Source organism: Malus sylvestris, chromosome 16 (genome assembly GCF_916048215.2).
Source record: "Malus sylvestris chromosome 16, drMalSylv7.2, whole genome shotgun sequence".
Classification (NCBI taxonomy): Eukaryota; Viridiplantae; Streptophyta; class Magnoliopsida; order Rosales; family Rosaceae; genus Malus; species Malus sylvestris.
The window spans coordinates 295,214-312,525 of NC_062275.1; the positions used below are offsets into that span (position 1 = coordinate 295,214).

At 37.0% G+C, this 17,312-nt stretch overlaps 3 protein-coding genes and 1 non-coding gene across 5 annotated transcripts; 1 reads left to right on the forward strand and 3 right to left on the reverse strand.

Annotated features, from left to right (window-relative positions):
- Positions 1-6,048: 6,048 nt before the first annotated feature.
- LOC126606275 (uncharacterized) lies at positions 6,049-9,020 on the reverse strand. The gene is made up of 3 exons (XM_050273644.1): positions 8,289-9,020; positions 7,792-7,922; positions 6,049-7,233 (listed from the first exon to the last, which is right to left on the reverse strand). The coding sequence occupies exons 1-3, from the start codon at positions 8,544-8,546 to the stop codon at positions 6,468-6,470; spliced, it is 1,155 nt and encodes a 384-aa protein (XP_050129601.1). The 5' UTR covers positions 8,547-9,020; the 3' UTR covers positions 6,049-6,467.
- Positions 9,021-9,953: 933 nt separating this feature from the next.
- LOC126606277 (superoxide dismutase [Fe] 3, chloroplastic-like) lies at positions 9,954-13,170 on the reverse strand. 2 transcript variants are annotated; one of them, XM_050273646.1, is made up of 9 exons: positions 13,003-13,170; positions 12,755-12,893; positions 12,469-12,558; positions 11,878-12,069; positions 11,266-11,437; positions 10,960-11,033; positions 10,856-10,882; positions 10,672-10,695; positions 9,954-10,590 (listed from the first exon to the last, which is right to left on the reverse strand). In XM_050273646.1, the coding sequence occupies exons 2-9, from the start codon at positions 12,848-12,850 to the stop codon at positions 10,465-10,467; spliced, it is 801 nt and encodes a 266-aa protein (XP_050129603.1). In that variant the 5' UTR covers positions 12,851-12,893; positions 13,003-13,170; the 3' UTR covers positions 9,954-10,464. The 2 variants fall into 2 exon arrangements, with proteins under 2 accessions (XP_050129603.1, XP_050129602.1); XM_050273645.1 differs by having other exon boundaries at positions 12,755-12,898; positions 13,003-13,164.
- Positions 13,171-14,201: 1,031 nt separating this feature from the next.
- Positions 14,202-17,038, reverse strand: LOC126606273 (photosystem II stability/assembly factor HCF136, chloroplastic-like). Its single transcript, XM_050273640.1, has 9 exons — positions 16,655-17,038; positions 16,244-16,479; positions 15,921-16,051; positions 15,577-15,709; positions 15,291-15,413; positions 15,106-15,180; positions 14,879-14,994; positions 14,531-14,615; positions 14,202-14,446 (listed from the first exon to the last, which is right to left on the reverse strand). The coding sequence occupies exons 1-8, from the start codon at positions 16,998-17,000 to the stop codon at positions 14,549-14,551; spliced, it is 1,227 nt and encodes a 408-aa protein (XP_050129597.1). The 5' UTR covers positions 17,001-17,038; the 3' UTR covers positions 14,202-14,446; positions 14,531-14,548.
- A 117-nt stretch (positions 17,039-17,155) lies between these two features.
- On the forward strand, positions 17,156-17,228 carry TRNAA-AGC (transfer RNA alanine (anticodon AGC)). Its single transcript has one exon. It is a non-coding gene; the product is annotated as a tRNA-Ala (tRNA).
- The last annotated feature ends 84 nt before the right edge of the window (positions 17,229-17,312 follow it).

The following is a 17,312-nucleotide window of genomic DNA, read 5'->3' on the forward strand; positions in this document are numbered from 1 at the left end:
AGCAAAACTTTTGAACGTAATCCTACTATCTATTAGGTCCCAGCCCCTCAAAAATATTTTTATGCGTCGGAAATGCCCTAAAATTATATTTTAGAAACATGTGGTGCAACAAGAATGATTCGAATTTTGGCTTATAATAGTTCTCGTAAACATTCCCAAATCAATTGGAAAACGTAGGTTATATAACTCATGGTTTTATGATAAAAATTGAAATTTTTAGTTTTAGGAAATATTTTGCCTGGTGGTTAAGGAAAAAGTTGCAAGACTTTTGAATGTGATCATTCCATCTATTACTTCCCGAAACTTATTTTTTTTATTTTTAAGGTTGAAAATAGCAAAAATAAATATGAAGTAATAGAAGCCCCTCCAAAAGTATTTTCACGTGTCTGGAATGACTTGAATTTTGCCTTATAATGATTCTCGTCAAAAATTTCAAATCGATTGAAAAACATGGGTTATAACTCACAATTTTCGTGAAAAAAAATCGAAATTTTTAGTTTTTGGAAATATTTTGCATGGGAGTTAAGAAAAATATTGCAAGACTTTTGAATGTGATCTTACCATATATCTGGTCCCGAAACTAGTTTTTCTTGATTTTTGAAGTAGAAAAATAGAAAAAAAAATTGAACTAGTAGAAGGGCCCCAAAAAATATTTTTATGTGTATGAAATGTTCGGAATGCGCTATAATTAATTTTAGGAACCATGTCGTGTGACAAGAATTACTCAAATTTTGCCTTATATTGATTCTTGTAAAAATTCTCCGATTGATTGAAAACATGGGTTATACTCACAGTTTGGTGAAGAAAAAAAAAATGAAATATTTTAGTTTTAGAAAATATTTTCCTGGGAGTTAAAGATAATGGTTCAAGACATTTGAAGTGATCGTACCATCTATTAGGTCTCTAAACTAATTTTTATTGATTTTCAAAGTTGGAAAATAGAAAAAATAAATATGAACTAATAGATACCCCCCTCAAAAATATTTTTATGTGTTTGAAATGTTGAGAATTATCACATCCTAGCCCGGCCCCTACCACATCCCGGGTTTGACTCTACCGTAGCACGATATTGTCTGTTTTGGGCCCCAATCACACCCTTACGGTTTTGTTTCTAGGAACTCACACAAGAACTTCCCAGTGGGTCACCCATCCTAGGATTGCTCTCGCAGCGAACTCGCTTAACTTCGGAGTTTTGATGGAACTCGAAGCCAATGAGCTCCTAAAAGGCCTCGTGCTAGGTAGAGATGAGAATATACATATAAGGCTTACAAGATCCATTCCATTGGGCGATGTGGGATGTTACATGAAAACTTCCCAGTGGGTCACCCATCATGGGATTGCTCTCGTAGCAAACTCGTTTAATTTCGGAGTTCTGATGGAACTCGAAACTAGTGAGCTCCCAAAAGGCTTCGTGCTAGGTAAAGACGAGAATATACATATAAGGCTTACAAGATCCATTCTCTTTGGCGATGTGGGATGTTACAATCCACCCCCCTTAGGGTCCCGACGTCCTCGTTGGCACACTTCAGGCCAGAGATTGGCTCTGATACCAAATTGTCACATCCTGGCCCGGGCCCTCACCACATACCGGGCTCGACTCCACCGTAGCACGATATTGTCCGTTTTGGGCCTCGACCACGCCCTCACGGTTTTGTTTCTGGGAACTCACACGAGAACTTCCCAGTGAATCACCCATCATGGGATTGCTCTCGCAGCGAACTCGCTTAACTTCGAAGTTCCGATGGAACCGGAAGCCAGTGAGCTCCCAAAATGCCTTGTGCTAGATAAAGATGAGAATATACATATAAGACTTAAATGATCCACTCTCTTGGGCAATGTGAGATGTTACAGGAATGCCCTAAATCGATTGGCTTATAATAATTCTTATAAATTTCTCAAATTGATTGGAAAACGTGGGTTATAACTCACAATTTTTGTGAAAAAAATTGAAATTCTTAGTTATAAGAATTATTTTGCCTAGGAATTAAGAAAAATGTTGCAAGACTTTTGAATGTGATCGTACCGTCTATAAGGTCCTCGAACCAAATTTTCATTGATATTTAAAGTTGAAAACTAGAAAAAAATAAATATGAACTAATAGAAGGCCTCTCAAAAATACTTTTATGTGTCTGAAATGTTGAGAATGGCCTAAAATCATATTTAAGAAACATGTGGTGTGACGAGAATAATTTGAATTACTCAATTTTTGGCTTATAATAATTCTCGTAAACATTTCCAAATCTATTGAAAAACATGGGTTATAACTCACAATTTTGTGAAAAAAATCAAAATTTTTTAGTTTTAGGAAATATTTTGCCTGGGAAATAAGGAAAAAGTTGCAAGACTTTTGAATGTGATCCTACCATCTATTAGTTTCCCAAAACTAATTTTATTGATTTTTAAAGTTGAAAATAGAAAAAATAAATATGAAATATAGAAGGCCCCACAAAAATACTTTTATGTGTTTGAAATGTCCGGAATGCCCTAAAATTAAAATTAAAAATGTGTGGTGCGACAAAAATGACTAAAACTTTTTGCTTATAATGACTCTCGTAAAAAATTCCAAATCGATTGGAAAACATGGGTTATAACTCACAGTTTTTGTGAAAAAATCAAAATTTTTAATTTTAGAAAATATTTTGACTGAGAGTTAAGAAAAATGTTGCAAGACTTTTGAATGTTATCCTACCATCTATCTGGTCAGGAAACTAGTTTTTATTGATTTTGGAAATTGAAAAATAGAAAGAAAAAAAATTGAGCAAATAGAAGGGCCCCCAAAAATGTCACATCCTGGCCCGGGCTGAGATGTGTCAGTTTGGTATCAGAGCCAATCTCTGGCCGGTAGTGTGCCACGCGAGAACGTCGGGTCCCTAAGGGGGGTGGATTGTTACATCCCACATCACTGAGGAAGTGGATCATGTAAGCCTTATATATATATTTATATATATATATATATATTCCCATCTCCAATTAGCACGAAACCTTTTGGGAGCTCACTGGCTTCGGGTTCTGTAGGAACTCCGAAGTTAAGCTAGTTCGTGCGAGAGCATTCCCATGATGGGTGACCCACTGGGAAGTTCTTGTGTGAGTTCCCAGAAACAAAACCATGAGGGCGTGGTAGGGGCCCAAAGCGGACAATATCGTGCTACGGTGGAGTTGAGCCCAGGATATGGTGGGGGCCTGGGCTGGGATGTGACAAAAAAATATATTTTATGTGTTTGAAATGTTCGAAACGCTCTAAAATTAATTTTAGGAAACATGTGGTGCAACGAGAATTACTCAAATTTTGCCTTATATTAAAAATTCTCAAATTGATTGGAAAATGTAGGTTGTGATCGTACCATCTATTGGTCTCAGAACTAATTTTTAAAGTTGAAAAATTAAAAAAATAAATATGAACTAATAGAAACACCCCCCTTGCAAGAATTCTGAATTTTATCCTGCCATCTATTAGGTCCCGAAATTATTTTTTATTGATTTTTGAAGTAGAAAAAAACGAAAAAATGAAGATGAAATAATAGAACCCCCCCCCCCCCAATTTTTTTTTTATTTGTCTAAACTGCTCGAAATGCCCTAAAATTAATTTTAGGAAATAGGTGGTGCGACGATAATGACTAAAATTTTGGCTTATAATGATTCTCGTAAAAATTCTCAAATCAATTGGAAAATGTGTGTTGTAACTTACAATTTTGTGAAAGAAAAAAATCAAAATTTTTAGTTTAGGAAATATTTTGCCTGGGAGTTAAGGAAAAAGTTCCAAGACTTTTGAATTTTATCCTACCATCAATTATGTCCCGAAACTAATTTTTATTGATTTTTAAAGATGAAAAATTGAAAACATAAATATGAACTAATAGAAGGCCCCCCAAAAATATATTTATGTGTCTTAAATGCTCGAAATGCCCTAAAATTAGTTTTAGGAAACATGTGATGCAACGAGAATGAATCAAATTTTATCTTATAATGATTCTCTTAAAAATTCCCAAATCGATTGGAAAACGTGAGTTAAGGAAATATTTCTCACAGTTTTTGTGAAAAAATTGAAATTTTGAGTTTTAGGAAATATTTTTCCTGTAAGTTAAGGAAAATGTCGCAAGACTTTTGTATGTGATCCTACCATCCATGGAGTCCTGAAACTAATTTTTATTGATTTTAAAAGTTGAAAAATAGAAAAAAATAATGTGAAGTAATAGAAGTTCCCCAAAAATACTTTTATGTGTCAGTGATGTTGGGAATGCCTTAAAATTTAATTTAGAAACATGTGGTGTGACGACAATGACTTAATTTTGTCTTATAAAGAATATTGTAAAAATTTCTAAATCGATTGGAAAATGTGGGTTATAACTCACAATTTTTGTGAAAACATCGAAATTTTTAGTTTTAGGAAATATTTTGCCTAGTAGTTAAGGAAAATGTTGCAATACTTTTGAATGTGGTCCTACCATCTTTGAGGTCCCGAAACTAATTTTTATTAATTTTTAAAGCTGAAAAATAGAAAAAATAAATATGAACTAATAGAAGGCCCCCAATTTTTTTTATATGTCTAAAATGTCCGGAATGCCCTAAGATTAATTTTAGAAAATATGTGGTGTGACGAGAATGACTTGAATTTTGCTTTAGCTCTTATGCTCTTTTTCTTCTTCCATACCCTCAAGTGGGTGGAATAACGGGCTAAGGGCTTCATTTCCATGCATTCCAGCGTCCGTGGACTAAAGATTCTCGTAAGAATTCCCAAATTGATTGGAAAACGTGGGTTACAACTCACAGTTTTTGGGAAAAAATCAAAATTTTTTGTTTTAGGAAATAATTTGCCTGAGAATTAAGGAAAATGTTGCAAGACTTTTGAATGTGATTATACCATCTATTAGGTTCCAAAACAGATTTTTATAGATTTTTTAAAGTTGAAAAATAGAAAAAAATAAATATGAACTAATAGATACCCCCCCCCCCCCCCCGCAAAAATATTTTTATGTGTCTAAAATGTTGGGATGCCCTAAATTTAATTTTAGGTAACATGTGGTGCGATGAGAATTACTCGAATTTTGGCTTATAATAATTCTCGTAAATTTTCCAAACCGATTGGAAAACGTGTGGGTTATAACTCACAATTTTTGTGAAATAAATCAAAATTTTTAGTTTTAGGAATTATTTTGCCTAGGAGTTAAGGAAAATGTTGCAAGACTTTTGAATGTGATCCTACCATCTATGAGGTCCCGAAACTAATTTTATTGATTTTTAAAGTTAAAAAATAGTAAAATTACTTTTATGGAACATGTGGTGCGATGAGAATGACTTGAATTTTTACTTATATTATTCTCGTAAAGATTTCCAAATCGATGTCAAAACATGGGTTATATAACTCACAGTTTTTTTTTTTTTTTTTGAAAAAAATCGAAACTTTTAGTTGTAGGAAATATTTTGCCTGGGAGTTAAGGAAAATGTTGCAAGACTTTTGAAATGATCTAAACATTTTATGTGTCATGAAACAAATTTTTAAAGTTGAAAAATAGGAAAAACAAATATGAATCAATAAAAGTTCCCCGAAATATATTTTTATGTGTTAGAATGTCCTAAACATATGGTGAGACAAATACTGACTTATAATGATTTTTTGTAAAAATTCTTAAATTGATTGGAAAACTTGGGTTATAACTCATAGTTTTTGTAAAAAAATCGACATTTTTAGTTTTGGAAAATATTTTGCATAGGAGTTAAGGAAAATGTTACAAGACTTTTGAATGTGATCATATCATCTATTATGTCCCGAAATCAAATTTTCCAAGTTTTTAAAGTTAAAAAAAATTTAAACTAGTTGAGGGCCCAGCAAATTTATTTTTACGTGTGATGTGACTAAAATGACTCGAATTTTAACTTCTAATGAATTTAAAATTTGGTAAAAATTATTGATGAAACGAAATTAAAAAATGGGAACATATAGAGTATCGGCATACTATCGCAACTCATCCACGCAATTTGTATCTGGGAAATTTGGAGGAAGGAAAAAAAAAACAAAAACAAAAACAAAAACAAAAACAAATAGAGAGTAAATAGAGAAGCAAAAGAATTAGGTGGTATAATAAATGTATAAGCATATTGTTGCAGAAACCTAAGGAAGCAAAGAACCAATATACATCCTCTACAATGTGCCACAATGCTTACAAGATTGTCTAACAAATTATCTAGTATTGTATTCTTCAATCTGCACATAAAATCGGTTGCTTCCCTCAATCGTTCATCCGCCGGCTTCGGCCGGTAACCTGGTAACTCCTTCAAAATCATAAGCATGGAACTGTGCTCCATCAAATAGAAAATCCACATGTATTGCAATGATCAATGATATAGTCTTATTCAACTCTTGTCCCTATTTCTTGTTTGTTTCTATTTACCACTCGAATGCTTGCTGGTAATGATGTAAGATGCGATAAATATGGATCAAAATTGGCAATCATAGTGTATAATCAAGTGAATTAATCAAGTGCAGTTTTTCTTCGACCTGTCATTGGCTTAGGCAAACCATCAAATATTGGTTTCGCAATGACTGCAGTTGAAAAGGCTTGTAAATCTGGCTTCAAACTCCACTTAGATGTTGACCAGATGGATGCAGAACCGCTACTCTCGTGATCCTGCAAATTTGATGTGCTCGACGACTTCCTCACTCCAGATAATTCATCTGCTATAAGCGAATCACCCAGACCTACTGGTATAGGATTCAAGCCACCAGCTTCAACATCATTTCCTAAAGCAGTTCTATTAGCTGCTGTGGGTCTAAGGGCCAAGCACTTTCCTGTAATTGCTGAAAACCCGGCATTGCCGCTGTTATCTCCCAAAAGCTTCTCAGGGGTGCGAGAAAAGTCTGCTTCAGATTTCTGACGCCTTCTAATTCGCAATGGATCAGAGTCACCGTCAGCAGGCATGGAATCAGAAAGTTCACTATTCTCATCCAATTTAACTAGGCTTCTTGACTTTCGAGGTTGGCTCAAAGGTTGGTCAGAAGCTGTTGAGGCTCCAAGGAATGGCCCATCTTCTAAATAATGGGCACCTCCATTTTTGTAGACTGCCATTTCAAAACCTTCAGTTATAGAGTTCTGATTTCTTGGTTTCAGCCCGTAATAACTTTGTAATGAGTTCATAGCCAAGGAGGGTTTCTTCGTAGGAGTAACTCTATGGGACCCAAAAGAGTTAAACAGATCACATTGTATGCTGCGAGGTGGGGTCTGGTTGGAACTACTCTGGCTGTATAAGCAAGTGTTAACATGGTAAGTCACAAATCAATCACAAACAAAACACGGTACAAAATAATATAATGACGAAAAAATGTTAAGCAATATTTAAAGACTAAGAGAACCTATTGACTTTTTTTTCGGTTCTATATTCACTGAGAGATAATTGACCTCTAATATATATCTTGACATGTTACCTAAAATGCACACTGCATTAGACCATAATCACCTAAAAATGCATTCCCAAAAATGAAAAAACTTTGTGATCGAGGCTGCCTCATTCAAGAAAGAAGCAACATCTCAAATATGACACAAAATGTCAGTTGAACACATTGACAGCAGATTAATACGAGAATCTGATTCCGAAGTGCATTTCCTAACAATAGGTGCAGATCCAACTGCTCCCTGCCCCAATCATGTGCTTCACTTATTTTGGGGAAGAACTAGAGGTGTAATACTATTATGTTTGGGATACAACTTTGACCTAATCATATATTCGGCTACTGTAAACAAGTTTGCAAACCAAAAAGTCAAATAACCAAACAAATTAAGAGTAGAGACAGATAATTACCCTGGTGCCTTGGAACCGTCTGATAAACAAGGGGATGGAGGATGCCTCCCAGGTAGTGGAATCTGAAGAACCCGGAGGCCAAACATTTGGCGATCTGTAACAAGGCCGTTAATCTTTTTGATGTCGGCCACCTACAATATCACCAAAACACTACTTATTTTCGACAAAAAGCTCGATAATCAAACAAGCAAACAAACAAAAATCAAATAATAATCAGGCACATTGCCGAGATATCTGAAACACAATGCCCCTTTGGAAGCAATAAGAACATCAAAACTCAAACAATTATTCGCATTCCCAATTTTCCATTGACTACATCAGCTATGAGCCTCAAACATTTCTCAGAATCCAGCAAATATTCGATTAACCAACAAAAAATGACACAGAAAAACCCAGAAATTCAAAACAGTAAATGAAGCAGAAGAATTCCAAAGTTCACATGTATTTTTGGAGAAATGCAAAGATCAAAAGCGGAGATGAGGAAATGGAAATGGTACCTCAACGCCGTATTTGATGGCGACGCCAACAAGCGTGTCGAATTTGGAAACGACATGTTCTATGTACCCTACTCCTCCGCCACCGACCAAAGCGGGAGAGGAAGACCGTGGCGGCGACGAAACCGGGAGAAAAGGGGAAGACGAAGAAGAAGAAGCCGACATTGGATTGGTGTTGGTGTTATTGTATCGGTTATGCAAGGAGGACGAAATCACCTGATCTGCATGACTACAACAAAACTCGCTTTCCATCTCCCCCATTCAATTCACTTTCACTTTCACATTCGCAATCCGATTCCCTCCCAATTATATGTCATACCTCTCGATTCCAAATACAAATACGAATCTGAGAGGAAAAGCGATCGCCATCATTCGATTCTCGAACAAAATCGGAATCCCCCAACGCAGACAAGAGATCTAATCTATTGGAATTTGACTGATTCACCACCGATCGAATCAACCTGATGAATTCGAATCTGTCTTCCAAATGCAGCGTGCGATTTCGTCAATTCGTCGATTCTTCGATGCTTAGCTGGTTGCGGAAATTGAACCTCGAATGGACGATGATATGAAACGTTTATCTGCCGCCTCCTCCTCCTCCTCCTCCCTTGTTCCTGAGATCTTGCGTCCTTCTTTTCCTCTTCCCGTTTTTACCTTCTCTCTCGCTTTCTCTCTCTTAAAATTTTAGATTGCGGATTAACCGATCAAGGATACAGGTGACGTCACCCCACATCCCAGGCTATACTTTCTTAATTTGTAGTATTTTGGATGTAATTTATACGTTTTAATTTTTTCCTAATTTTGTTAAAAACTTTAACGAAAAGCTCCCACTTGTTCATTTCAACGAAAAACCACATTTTTATACTGAAAAGTCAATTCTGGTACTATTCATCTTACCCTTTATTTTGTCTTTATCGTTAAAACTCAAAATTTTCAAGTTCTTTTCATTAGTTTTTCTAATTTTGTTTTGGTTTTACCCTTTATTTTTTGCTGTTTCTGTTTTCTTATTTGTTTTTTCTACCTGATATCAAGCGGTTAGTAAATGAAAAGTAATTCCTAACTGAATTCATTTTTAGTCCAAAACCAATCACAATTATTCAAATGGGCTGTCGTTTTTTTGTTTGACCTTTCATTTTACTAAGCCAGCGCTAATCATGGAATAATCTCAAAAGAATTTTACGGGTTTATTCTCTCACCATTTTCTATTCAAAACGAAGAAGACCGTTATTACCCAAAAAAAAACAAAAAAACGAAGAAGACCGTTAGATCTTAGACCAAGTTTTTGCTTAAACAATGTTATATAGTGGGGGGGGGAGTAGTTTATATAAAACGAGTTTATCACCGCCATGTAGCATCTGATTGCTTTTCTATCGATCATCTTGGAGAAGTAAAAACTAATTTTGCCGCAAAGTCAAAGGTTAATGCTTTATTTTCCAGTTCCTAGCATTCCTTGTTGTCCAAGCTGCTTCTAGTCAATGGCGCTAATTGCTCTCATGATTTACTTCCAGTTGCCGCCTCCCTAACACCAGTTTCATGATTGTTACCTAATTCCGAATTTGTTCATAATTTATTGCCTGCAAGCCTCTACTCAACCTAAGTAACAAGTCAACAGAAAAAAGATAAAAATAAAACTGCTCAGATACAAATCCACACTACTATTCTCGAAAGTGACCGTAAAAATTTCCTGCATACCATAACAAATGTGGAGGCCCCAGATAACGACATGGTCCACGTTTTTTAACACTTTATATGACATACGATTGATTTTTGATGTGCTTCACCTTCATGTAACTAATGTGATACAGTAAAACAAGTTTAGCCATCCAACCTCATCATCTCGTGTCCCTAACATTGGTTTAGCAATCGCCTCATGAACCATGAGTCAGGCCATCTCTTCTGGCTGCTTAAACTGATGAGTAAATAGAGAATAAAAACCAGGCGTACAAGGCACCATAACCGTGGTCATATGCTTTATCTAATCAGTGTTACTCTCTAAGGTGGTTGCATCTCTCATACCAAGACCATTGTAGATGTGACACCAATGGCACAAAACCGGCATTACATCTTTTTATGGAAAAATGATCCGAATCCAGCTCAACCCTCGCTAGACTCCCATAAACTCATTGGGAAGCCTCTTGATAACAGTTAGCCGCAATATCCTGCAGGTGTTACAAGCCTTTTAAGCCACAGGGATGTTAGGTTCGTTTAAATTCACAAAGGCCTCAGCTCGAGCCATGCGTGCCATTGCCGCATTCCAAGACACAAGATGATTCATAAACGTATCCACGTACTTTCCCCTGTCATTCTGTTAACAAGTTACCCAAGGATCATTAAAAAATTAGAGCCACCTAGTGGAAACTAAATGAAGTTTGATACCAATACAAACCTTGAAATCCAGATAATAAGCATGCTGCAAGAACGAAAGCAAAAAGGAAAAAGTATTAGCATATTTAAGAAAATTTCATCTCCCTCCCCGCGAGAGAGAGAGAGAGAGAGAGAGAGAGAGAGAGAGAGAGGAGGGGGTGGGGCGGGTAGAAAAGAGCAGAGAGCGAGAGATATCATTTACACACCTCCCAAAGATCCAAACTGATTATTGGCTGCAGGATAAGAGATAATTAATGAAACTGCTGAAATAAGTGTCAGAAAAAAATTGGGAAAAATTGGTTTTACTTACTATGTCATCCCAAACAAGTGGGCAAATGGCATTCGAAGTTTTAATTATCTGAAGTCGTCTCTCTTCTCTCTTTACTGGGAAAATGAAACAAGGAAAATTATCGGTAACCAGAGGAGTTATTTAGCAAACAAGGTCACAAGATGAATTCTTTGGCAGGTAAGTACAGAAACTTAGTGATGTTGAACTCGAAAAAATTAATGTAAGTATGAGATTACCCAATCAATGAATATGAGGAAAATTCATTCTTTGAAATTCCAGACACATTAACTCACACAAGTTCAGAAATAAACATGAGAAAGGACTTACAAACAAGCCAAACCCAGCCAGAGCCAAATAGCGTAAGTGCTGCTTCTGTAAACTTCTCTCTGAAATTTGAAAAGGAACCAAAATCCTTTTCTATCTGCTGAAGGACACCCAGTTGGGGCATCTCTCCTCCTCCCGGTTGCATGGACTCCCAAAAGAAGTCATGATTCCACACCTACAACGATAAAGTCAAAGAATGTCGTCTCATAATCCCCAAATTAGATGTCGAACAAGGTCAACTTTCCTTGTTGCATATCACTTTTCACAACATGTCACCTGTTTGCAACATTTTTTCATGCTATGACCAAGACTGGACTTCAAGTTTGTGAGTCTTAAACCAGTCTGAAACTGCACTAAACCTTTAGGAACAACCTACCAGGAAAACTAAAAATTTGAACAAGCTTTAGAATCAGTTCTGCTTCAGGCTACACGATTGTATCACATATTGTCCGGTGGTAGTATATTTAAGCCTAAGAAAGTCAACTAAGCATATAACAGCCTGTCGCTAAACATTCCACATCTTTGATCAGTGACCCCTATGCAGGCTCATTGATAGCATTTAAAAATGATCCAGTCAAGAAAAGTATACAAATCAGCTAACGATTTTGTAGATACCTGAGCAGTGTTGTTAAATTCAGGCAAAGGATTCCCATTATTATAAGTTGCTTTGACAAGTTCATCGAAAGTGTAGCCATATAGTACGTCACTCTTCTCCAGCTGTTTGTTCAGACCTTCCACATAGTTTCGATGATGGCCTCCCCAGTGAACTTCCAATGTTCTCTGACTCATATAAGGCTCCAAAGCATCCTGAAAAAAGAAACATTACACTTCAGTCAGGGAAGATCATATGCATGTTGTACGTATAATATAATTTCATGTATGTATCATCACGCAACAAGAATAAGCAGCAGGACACAGAATAGTAATCTCCACACAATAAGATTTACAACGCGAGATGGATAACTGCGATAAGTGAGGGCTTCATAGAATCAAATGCTATACCACACGAACTTCAGAAACCAAACAGTCACATCACTAAAGTATCTTGCAAATCCAATCAGGTTATAAGACATTGACAAAGGCAAATAGGAAACCTAAAAACTTCTTCTCTTCATGCACCTAATGTGACAGTAGAAGCTGACTTGGCCAACCCAATTTCATGTCCTTAAAAATTGGTTTAGCAAAACGAGAAAGTAGTTTACTTACAAGTTTATAAGGAGGGTTTTTCAATCCATAGTAACCGACAACTCTAGAAGCTCTTGGAGACCCATCGGGCTGTCTTTTCTGCTGCTTACACTGAGAAAATAGAGAGCCAACAGACACTCATTCTCTAACCAAATGTTGTGAACAAAAAACCACATTTTATAGCGCAATCGAATATTTGAATCCATTACAACTTATAAGGGGAAAATAAACGCGGCAGGAGCGAAAACACAAACGAAATTACAACAAACTATATAGAAAAATAGCAAAGTACACAATAATTACGTACCGGAAGAGGAAGCTGGGAACTCTTAAAAGAGTGAGAAAATTCAGTCAATAAAAGGTGAGAGCTTGGAGGTGAAGGACTAGAAAAACAGAGCATCATTGCTCTCCTTTAATTGCTCCTCTCGCACTCAAATATGATTTAACTGAACTGAAACAAGCAAAATTTGAGGGCTGACATACTTGAACAACAGAACATTAACATAATTAACATAATTAAGAGAGAGAGAGAGAGAGAGAGAGAGAGAGAGAGACCTTGGTAGTTGGTGTTGATGACGAGCGGCGTCCGGTGGAAAGAGAGAGAAGCTTTTTATGAAAGGAGGGGGGTTATCGTTTCGTCTGTATTTTCTGTTCATTTGTTTACTTTTTCGGCCTCCTATCATTGCCAATTTACATTCTGACCAGAAAAATCACTGTTCGTTCGACTCAGGTCCATTTGTTTACTTTTTCGTCCTCCTATCACTGCCGAAAGGAAAATCCAAGATTTTAACTCCCCGGGGACAGTATAACAAAAATTGGGAATTCAAGATACCATCTTTTCTACCACTTATTCTTTAACATTCCTATGAGAGTACTGTATAAGAGTATTTCTTTCTAAATATTGAAAATTTAAAATACATAATTAAATTTTGAAGCATCAACAACAATTTCCTTCATTTATCCACTTTTCAATTTTGCCACGTTTTTTGTTGAATTAGTGGCCAAGTGGCCAAAAACCTTTCGGTGCATATAATAAAAAATGAGGGCATAAAGATGTGGGAACATCATTATGAGGAGACAAATGATCATGTTTCCTTTTGATTTGTTGAATTTTCAAAGGCAGAGAATTTGGTTTTTTACTTCCACCCTTTGCCTTTGGAGAAGTAGAGAAAGCATCATTTGTTTTTTGGTGAAGCCCAACTCTGCTCAGAGAACAGAGTAGCAGAGCATCCGAGCAGAGAAGGAGTGCTGCATTCCTCATTGGAAGAGAGCACCTCTCTTCGGTTAGTAATCATTCATCAAAATTGTATTTGTTGTATTAGCTTTGAGCTTCGTACAGAGAGGAAATTATTCACAATATTTCATTCTCTATTTGGTTCTTTGGTGTGTGAAAATTATTGGTTGTATTGGAGTTTTAGGTTGTGAGATTGACAACACTTTGTAAACTCCCATTTGGTTGATAGTGGATTATTGGGTGAGCTCCTACTACTCCGAGGACGTACTCAAGTTAAACTGACTGTTGAGGAACCTCGTTAAAATCTTGGTGTATTTTATATTTTGTTCTTGCATTCCATTTGATATATTTCCTGTGGATTAGCTTGAATTGGTTCCAATTGGTTTGGTGTTATCCTAGCACAACATTTTCCTTGTACCAATTTCGTGGTATACCATTTATCGTTTCGTCTGGTTTTCCGTGGTATAGACATTTCGAATTCGAAGATGCTCTTTTCTCCAGAGGAGTAAACCAAAGAAAATTTACTTAAGAAGTCAATCAATGGATGGATAGATCCCTTTCAAATGGCTTATACAAATTATCTTACTGTGAGCGTGTAAAAATATATTTCAAAGTATGTGTCCGCAGAAGGTTATAATTACAGAAAAATTACAATATCAAATGAATGAGGCATTGACCCCTCTCCACTTCGCAGCTTTGGATACCTGATCGATCATATATGTGCTATGTCACCAGTACAAAATTGCAAAAGCACCATTCTTAAACCTGCATAAATACACATGTCAATGAACGATTCTAAATGACGAGATGATTTCTCTTAGAACGCCCAAGAGCACTTAAAATAATTACCGTGCGTAGATTAAAACTTTATCCAAGATACCGAAGCAAGACCCCGTCATTCCCCAGCACAAATCCTTTTTTGTCATCAATAAACCTGCAGCAGTATAGAAATTATAACACCAAGTTGCAGTATTTCGAATCCATTGAAAAATCTCTCGCGGTACAATCGCTAAAAGGAATTGCTATTGGCACTCCATAAATCTAATCGGGCACTTCAAACTTTCTATATTTAGAAAGAAATATTCTCTTGTACCACATGAGGAGTGCACAATTAGATTTTGGATTATCAATAATAGTTCCTAAGGGGAATACCAAATACCAAATTCATAGACAAACGTCTGGAGAGATTAGACTTACTTTACAGAGTATAGATTGGCTGCAATATTGTCCGCTGCTTTGTCACGGGTCCATGTCTTGCCACCATTGGTAGTCTGCAGTAAAATCCCACTTCCCCCGGCTGCCCAAGCCTCATCCTGCGTAGTACAAAAACAGTCACTAAACATGTAAAAACTAATTACACTAGAAGGGTTCTGATTACAGTAATTGAAGGAGACCAGACAAGCACATGGACGGAAAACCATTACCTTTGATCGGTACCCGACATCAAGAATGCCAAAACCCCGGCTTTGGACTGGAACTTCTTCAAAATCCTCTGTTAACTGAAATAATAAGCAATATCTTAGCTTCTATGCTATGAGAGTGACAAGGTTACAAGGTGAATTATTCTTCTTGCATGATAAGGTTACAGGGAAAAACAGTATTTACTTACCCCGGTACCTTTGCTCAGATAAAGTCCCCCTCCACGAACAAGGAGCCAAAGACCACCATCGGCTCTCCATCCCATGTTTTGAATTCTTCTTGCAATTGTTCTGTTATGTGGCTGCCAGTATGGCTGAAAATGTAAAGAAGGCAATGAATCACAGGCTTCACAGTTAACATGAGTGCATGAGTATATCCCACAAACTTACTGCATCTGAATTTTCAGGGGGTAAAAGATAAAACACAGTGATTAGACAGAGGGAAAAGCCATATTGCATAGAAAAGGAGAAACTCACCTGGCCAGGCTCCCAAGTGAGATAGAAATTACCGCGGCTTGAGACGGCAACATATTTTCCATCGGGTGAGCGATTCACAGAATTAAAAGTTCCAGTGTAGTAACTTGCACCACTAATTCCACTAGAAACTGTTCTGAAAAAGCAATGGAGATACATGAAACTTGTTGCCTTTGTATCGTCAATAAAAGAGCAACCAACTTAAACAATATGAAAATCTGAGGAAAACGAAAAGAAACCATCTCAGATATTCACGATATACGTAAAATCTCAAACTTTGAAATATTGTGTGAACGTCTTAAGTTTCCAACTATAATCTTTAATCCGACCACTGAATGAAAACATACCTATTAAGAGTAGCGGAAACAGTCTCCTGAACAGCAGCCCTCCAGTTGTAGCCTCTGTTTGATGTCACATAAATTGCACCTTCGTCAGTCACCATCTCTGCACTCTTCTCACCAGTTGCCTTTATATACACCTGGAAACATTACAAACAGATAGGCTTATCTCAGCTTACCAATATCCAAACGGAAAACAATGTTGATTACTTCATCCAATGTTTTCATTACTTCATAAGAAACTGCATCACGGATATCAGTTATCACTTAAATTGCATAGAATCACGCTAAAAAGGGATATTTGAGATTAAATGAGTAATAGAAAGATTTACCATATCTCCAGGAAGCTGAGAGCTTAGCGGTATCCTTTCCCAGCTGTCTCCGGAATCAGAAGTGTGCAACAGAATTGCAGGCTTTCCAACAATCCAACCCTCCTTCCCTTTGAAGCTTATGGCATTGAATCTGTAATTAAAATCTTCATCTTCAGCTGACGGAATCGAACGCTGAACCCAAGTTTCTCCGCCATCCTTCGTCTCTAAAAGGGTTTGCCTGGTCCCCAAAAGAAAACCTAGCCACATAAATTAACCAACAAATACTCAATTTTAATTCCAGATAATATGAATCTTAGCATTAACTAACAGCACTTGGAATTTTATCGCATGCATTTTCTGAGGAGCCAAACAACAGATTGTAGAGAGAGAGAGAGAGAGAGAGGGAGAGAGGGAGAGAGAAAGTGGGTTTACCGTGCTTGGGGTCCTCGGGTACAAAAGCAATGTCAAGGAGGACGACCCCGGGGTCGATAGGAAGGGAAACTTTCTCCCACTCCGAAAGCGCGGGATCCTCCGCCTTGGCCGGCAGTACGGATCCGAACAGCGGCAAAGTGGTGAGGGATAGAGACAGCGCCGCCGTCTCAGAAACGAAGTGTCTGCGACTGACGAGGGAAGAATCGGAGGACGAAGAATAAGCTCGAGGTATAGATAGAGAGGTCCGGAAACGGCGAGGAGTGGTTGCGAATTCGAGAGAGGGTTTCAGGTGAATTGTTGGTTTGGAGAAGTCCGTCGTCAGTTGCAGAGAAGTCGCCATTTTCATACTCTATCTCGCTCGAGTCTTGACCCCTCTCTTATCCCTCTTATCCGGAACAAAGTTGCATGGCTTCGCGGGTGATTTCGGAAACATCCACGTGGATAGGCCTTATATCTATTATGTAAGTCTATAATAAGTAAAGCAAGAAAGAAGGATCAACAGGGGATGTAGCTCAGATGGTAGAGCGCTCGCTTAGCATGCGAGAGGTATGGGGATCGATACCCCACTTCTCCATTCTTTTTGCCTAATTTTTTGTGTTTTAAATTATTTTTTTGGGTATTAAATTACTGTTTAGCAATTCAAAAAAGTGTTATTGCA

Excerpts from the sequence above, each read along its gene's own strand:
- LOC126606275 (XM_050273644.1), bottom strand. The coding sequence starts at position 8,546 with ATGGGGGAGATGGAAAGCGAGTTTTGTTGTAGTCATGCAGATCAGGTG. Across the intron at positions 7,923-8,288 it reads CCATCAAATACGGCGTTGAG|GTGGCCGACATCAAAAAGAT; the intron begins GTACCATTTCCA and ends GTGATATTGTAG. Across the intron at positions 7,234-7,791 it reads GACGGTTCCAAGGCACCAGG|CCAGAGTAGTTCCAACCAGA; the intron begins GTAATTATCTGT and ends TTGCTTATACAG.
- LOC126606277 (XM_050273646.1), bottom strand. The coding sequence starts at position 12,850 with ATGATGCTCTGTTTTTCTAGTCCTTCACCTCCAAGCTCTCACCTTTTA. Across the intron at positions 12,070-12,468 it reads AAAACCCTCCTTATAAACTT|GATGCTTTGGAGCCTTATAT; the intron begins GTAAGTAAACTA and ends TTCTTTTTTCAG. Across the intron at positions 10,696-10,855 it reads TCAGTTTGGATCTTTGGGAG|CATGCTTATTATCTGGATTT; the intron begins GTGTGTAAATGA and ends TCGTTCTTGCAG.
- LOC126606273 (XM_050273640.1), bottom strand. The coding sequence starts at position 17,000 with ATGAAAATGGCGACTTCTCTGCAACTGACGACGGACTTCTCCAAACCA. Across the intron at positions 15,710-15,920 it reads GTTTCCGCTACTCTTAATAG|AACAGTTTCTAGTGGAATTA; the intron begins GTATGTTTTCAT and ends TTGCTTTTTCAG. Across the intron at positions 15,181-15,290 it reads ATCTGAGCAAAGGTACCGGG|TTAACAGAGGATTTTGAAGA; the intron begins GTAAGTAAATAC and ends TTATTATTTCAG.